This window comes from Eubalaena glacialis, chromosome X, assembly GCF_028564815.1.
Source record: "Eubalaena glacialis isolate mEubGla1 chromosome X, mEubGla1.1.hap2.+ XY, whole genome shotgun sequence".
In the NCBI taxonomy this organism is placed as follows: Eukaryota; Metazoa; Chordata; class Mammalia; order Artiodactyla; family Balaenidae; genus Eubalaena; species Eubalaena glacialis.
The window spans coordinates 65,511,097-65,517,096 of record NC_083736.1 but is presented as its reverse complement, the minus strand read 5'-3'; the positions used below and the strand labels follow the sequence as shown (position 1 = coordinate 65,517,096).

Below are 6,000 nucleotides of genomic sequence, written 5' to 3'. Positions count from 1 at the left end.
ATGTCTGTATTTCACTTCCAGATAGGTGTAACAGGTTACATCTGACAGCAGCCCTGGTTTTGAAGTACTGTCTTTAAAACTTGTTCTCTTCTCAGCATGCCTCTCATTCTCTCAACATGCCACTCTCCAGAACTCATTTCTCTTTCGCATTTTGTTCTACATGTTAAAACTACAGCATCTAAGTAAGACCCAAGGTAGATCCAAAGTGCTTTTGGGTATCAGCACAAAATGGTTAGCAACAGAACCCTTAGTGAAGAACAAACATCATTAACAGCAGGAAGCTTTTAAAGAAGGATTTAAATTCTAATATTCATAACTTCACAGCATCAAAGATATCTTTCTAAAACTCCTTACCAATAGATGACTCGCCTCACACAAATACATTCTCAGATAACCTCAACGACCCTGGCTTTGTTTTTTGGCATTAAAATCCTTGCTGAGCTTTCTCATCACATCCCCATGACCTATCCCTGCCGTCTCCTTCCTGACTATTCTGTAATTCTCCTGCACATACTTGGCAAATGGTCTCACATGGGGCTCAATAGGGGTTCCATCTTTCCGAGTTAATGGCAGAATGACCAGAGGGCCCTTGCACTTGGCACAGATGAAGCGGTCGGTGTCCAATGATCTGGTGTAGCGGCCGACCCTAAGGAGGAAAGAGACACCACACAGCAAACGAATCAGTCACTGTACCTCCGCATCTTCTTGGAGCTGCTGCCCCTGAGCCCACAGCCAGACTTCTTCTGTGGGATCTCAGCAAGTGGGGCACCAGGCAGTGGCCGTGGTCAGGCTGGGTCAAAGCAGAAGAGAATGGAGAAAGAAGACATGGAAAGGAGTAGAGAAGTTTTACTCCTCAAGTCAGATAGCCATGTACTTCCTGATAAAATCACTGAAGAGCCACATGGAGGCCACAGTAAAAACGTAATTGGAAAAAGTCTGAGGAGAAGGGTCTTACCTGAATTTGCACTTAGTACACTCATAATGAATCCTGTAGTTAATCTTGTAGTTATGGCAACGGGTGACCTTGGGCAGCTCCGGGTGCACCATATTCGATTTTTGGGCATAATACTTCCATCCGACACCATGAGAATCACGGATGCCATCGAGCAGCCAAGAGGCTGCGTGGCATATCTCATGGATCAAAGTATCCCGGAGTCGGTCTTAGAAGAGGAATGAAAAGAAATCATGCGGCTTAAACCGATTACCTTCCGGTCTGTTACCCAACCACCCCTAGACTCTCCACCCCACCAGACACATAAGCATATGTGGGCAGGCAGGAGTGTTATCGCCCCAGGATTCTGAAGGTGCAATTTCTACCGAATTCAACCCGATTTTATTAATGGCAGAGAGCAAGTGTTTCTGGAAAAGCTCCAATGTGCTCTTTTTGTGAGACACTGCTAGAAATACATCCAGCCGAGACCCGGTCGCCGCCCTCCAGGAGCATAAAGTGGGGTTTGGTCAGGAGAAGCTCCGTGGAGAAGCTGGGATCTGAGCTGGGCCCTTAACAATTGACTGGATGGGCAAAATTATCAAGGTCTTTCTAGATGTGGTAGAGAAGGTGAGCCAAGGTTGGGGTCAGGAAAGCGTGTGGTCCATTTTGAAAGCCAGCGTGAAGAAAGCTTGGTTGGAGCACAGGTGGAGTAGTGAGAGACAAGACTGGCCACATGGAGGGGGGCAAAGTACGAATGGCCTCGAAAGCCACACTCGAGGCATTGGCAAGCCCAAGGTTTCCTAGCAAGAAACTGCATGGAGCAGGGAGAAAAGTGAGGTGATGAGGGTCCATAGCTGGGCAGAGGCAAAGACAGAGAAGGAATGATGATAATAGGAGAGTCATTATGAACATCCTGTGATTGGCTAGATATAGGGGACCTTGAACCTCAGTTACTGGGAGGATGGAGATGCTGCTGCTGGCAGTGGGGAGCTGCAGAGAGAAAGTTAGGCCCGGTAGAAATATGGACGAACTGGATTCTCGGTGGTGGTGAGACATCCAATGATAATGTCCTCTAAGCAACACACAGTAGGCCTGTCCACCCAGGAGTGACAGGGAAAGCTGTGACACAGGCGGCCAGAGAACACCAGCACCCAAGAGTGACCTCCCAGGTGCCGTATCGGATGTAAGTGCGGCAGGGGAGCTGCCCAGCTCCTGCCATCACCTGCAGAATCACAGACTTTCTGAGAAATCTGAATCTTAGCATAACGCTCCCTCTTCGGGTGTCGAGTCTCGCCAGTGGTGCATAAACCAGCAGTTCTCAGCATCTTTTTACTCCAGCCGATGTCAATTTTCTCCGGCAGCTGAGAACAAAAAGCAAACAAGAGCGAATCGGAAAGCGGTTCTAAGCAGACCAGAAAATATCAACTCAAGAGTCTTGCAAATCTAACATTCTGGGGAGAATAAAACCTACGCTGAAGCCCACGTAAAGACGAGACTGTTGCAAGCACGTGAATGCAGGACCTGTGCTCCCCTGTATGGAGACAAAACTCAGGGGCAGCCAAGGAGAGAAGGACACTTCTGCTGGGCTAGGAGATGGAGCCCGTGCATGAGAGCCATGAGGCAAGACTAAAACTGCAACTCAGAACACTTAAGGTTCCACTCATCAGAGTTATCTGATGTAACACCACTGTCATCAGGAAGGGCACCAAAGGCTGGGGAACCTTTAGAAAGATCTAAGAACTTTCCCTGCAGGAAGTTTTGTCACCAGAGACAATAAAGTCTGGAAAACCTAATGACCACAGGTCTCTCTGCCTCCAGATTCTCTCCGATCCAGTCCACACCACAGGCTACTGACAGAACCATTTCTTTCAGCAGGCACTCCACGTTACATCCCATCCATGGGCAGCGGTGCCTACTGATTTCAATTTAAGTTCTTCCAACCCGACTCCCAAGGCCCTCCATTAACCAGCCCTACGCTAGTTAACATGTACTGCTCACTATGTCATAGGCCCTGTTCTAGGCACTTCAGGGGCATTCACTTACCCAGGCCTAACGGTAATTCTGTGAAGTAGTAGGTGGTAGGGACTAGGGTACTAGGACTGCCCCCATTTTACAGATGAGCAAACAGGGGCTCAGTAACTTGCCCAAGGTCCCATAGCTCTTTCCCAGTATCCTTCAACACGAACCCTCTCTTCCAGATAGTCAAGCCTCAACACTTGCCCTCTTCCCCACCACTGTTCTCTCCCCTTACCATCCTTCAAGACCCAGAAGAAGTCTCACTCCCTCCAGGCAATCCTATTTCCCGACCGCTCAGGCTCTCAGTGATTTCTCCCTCTGCTGATCACCTGTGGTAGTAACAGTCTGGACCATATACTATAACCCACAAAACATTCTCCGTGTCTTTCACGTATGCATGTCTCAACTCCCCTCCCCATCTAAACTGACACTTCTCAAGGGCAGGAAATATACAGTTAGTACATCTGCACACCTCCCAGCCCCCAAGAGAGCTGGGCATACAGCAGGTGCTCAGTAAGTGCTTATTTCATCGAGTCTACCTTTTTATCAAAGACAGAGCTGTTACACAAAGCGTAGATTTTCTGAACCAGTTCATCCTTATTTTGCTTGAAATTCTTTCCAGAATACTGCTTTGAGTTCTCAATGCCACGCAAGAAACATCCAGGTATTTTGCACTCAGAATTCCTGCAAAGGTAAATTCAACTGAGTTTTGTAGAGGGAAAGAAATCAGTAGAAGAAATGCATACATACAGGTCATGTCAAGAGAGACTTAGAGAAGACCTGCTGGTCCCTCTTCCTTCCAGCTCCTGCTACAAGGGCATCTCCTATAAGGTTCCATTCATAGCCTTTTTCTCGTCACTCCCCGCACATTGTCAGAGATGTGAAGCCCATGGTTCCAACCTCAACAGGGGTGACCCCACATCTGGATCTGCAGTCTCCATCTCTCTCCTAAGATCTGCGTTTACAACTGCCCAGTGCAAATTTCCAACTTACTAACCGGAGTATGTCTCCAGCTAAATGTGTTTAATTGTTCAACTTCTGTTATAACAGGCTGAAAACCTCAGAGACTTTTTAAATTCATTTTTCTCCCTCACCCCATATTCAACTAGGCACAAAGACAGACAGACCACTGTCTCCTTCGCATCATCTCTTCCAGCCAGCCCCTCCTTTCCACCCTGCTGTCACCACTCTAGGTCAAGTTCCTGTCCTCCCCTCTATGCCTTGCTACTACAGCATCCCGCTGTGTTCCTCACCTCCAGGCTCTTTTTCTTCTAATCCAACCACACACACACACACATCTCCAGATTAATTTTCCTAGGCCATGTTCCAATGATGTCCCTCCCTGGCTTTTCACTGACTGTCTGGCCTAACATTCAAGGCCCAGGTCAACCTGGTTCCAACCTCTGTTTCCAGCTATCATTTCCACTCTGGCCAAACTGGGCAACTTAAATGTTCCCTGGACATGAACCGATTTGTCCCTGGCCTAGAATGGCCACACCTCCACCTCTACTGAGACCCACTCTCTGTGGAGCACTTCATCATTTGCTAAGAACTTCCTTTTGCATCATCATATTTAATCCTCACGACCACCCTCCAAAGAAGCTACTACTATTCTTACCATCTCCACTTTGCACATGACGAAACTTAAGTTCAGAGGTTAAATGGCTTACCCAAATTTCACAGACACTGAATCTTTTGACCCAAATCTCACGGTCTTTCCATTAGACCACTATTGCTGCCCCATCTTTCAAGGCCTAATTCAAATGCACAAAGAATAGTGCTGAGCCCATAAAAAACTCACACGTGTAATATCTATTTATTTGAACTGAAACATTTTTATCTTGGCTGGAACAATCCACGAGTCCAAAGAGATGAGCCCACAGAGCTGAAAAGATGACAAACCAGTAGCAAACAGAGGGAAGTGTTTCTGACCTAACAGAACCCCTGAGACCGAGATTTTGCCAAGACACTCATTAACCCTTAAGTCGCAAAATAAAACCCTATAAGAGTTGCCCAGGGTGGAGACAGAGGGAAAGTACCAGAGAAGATATAGGCAGCTAAAATAAGGGACTTCTGCCCCACAGTCTGATATGGGTGACTAATATTTCTGCCTCCAATTATTTAGTCCTGAAAGCAAATTTGCATCAGAAAAGGTGGCAGATAAAAACCTAAACCATCTGCAGACCTCAGCAGAGAGCGTGATCTCTGCGTGTGTCTGTGCTCACATCAAGCAGCTTGTGGCTTAGCAAGCCTTCACTTCAGTGGCAATGCTGCTTTACTGCAGACTGAGTATCTCCACATCAGAGGAACCAACAAGACCCCAGACGCATGCATCAGACACCATGACCAGCAAGCAGCCTGCACAGGAACAACGCTGAGCACAACAGGAAGCCTACAGACTGAAACAGGAAGCAGCAAGGCAAAAGAGAAGAGTCCAAACAGGCCAGCCTCCTGATGTAAGGCAGAGGACAATGACACAAAGGAGCAGCTTCTTCCTTCATTTGTCACACTCTTTAGCAAAGCAACCTGGGACCTACCCAAGACACATGTCCCTTAGAGGCAAAGCAGCTTAAATATGGATCTAGGAATCCAGAGAACAAGCTTTGCTGCAAAGGGACCCATCTAAGACATGACACGCCAAACCAAAGAGAAATGCAGAAACAGAGAGCCTCTCAGCTCAAGTCCAAGTTTCTCTGTTGCCCCTACGCCTGACACATCATTCTTCTTCTCCCCTTAAGATGCAATTATTGGAGTTCCCTGGTGGCACAGTGGTTAAGAATCCGCCTGCCAATGCAGGGGACACTGGTTCAAGCCCAGGTCCGGGAAGATCCCACAGGCCGCGGAGCAACTAAGCCCGTGCGCCACAACTACTGAGCCTGGGCTCTAGAGCCCGCGAGCCACAACTACTGAAGCCCGTGCGCCTAGAGCCCGTGCTTCACAGAAAGAGAAGCCACCACAGTGAGAAGCCCGCGCACTGCGATGAAGAGTAGCCCCCGCCCGCCGCAACTAGAGGAAGCCTGTGCGCAGCAACGAAGACCCGACGCAGCCAAAAA

At 48.0% G+C, this 6,000-nt stretch overlaps 1 protein-coding gene across 1 annotated transcript in view; it reads right to left on the bottom strand.

Annotated features, from left to right (window-relative positions):
- Positions 1–360: 360 nt before the first annotated feature.
- GCNA (germ cell nuclear acidic peptidase) overlaps positions 361–6,000 on the bottom strand; it is a 26,542-nt gene continuing 20,902 nt past the window's right edge. Inside the window, exons 7-10 of the mRNA XM_061178157.1 lie at positions 3,487–3,631; positions 2,154–2,292; positions 956–1,160; positions 361–646 (exon numbers count right to left, since the gene is read on the bottom strand). Of these exons, the coding sequence (XP_061034140.1) occupies positions 397–646; positions 956–1,160; positions 2,154–2,292; positions 3,487–3,631 (739 nt within the window). The 3' untranslated portion in view covers positions 361–396. The remainder of the gene's footprint in view (positions 647–955; positions 1,161–2,153; positions 2,293–3,486; positions 3,632–6,000) is intronic.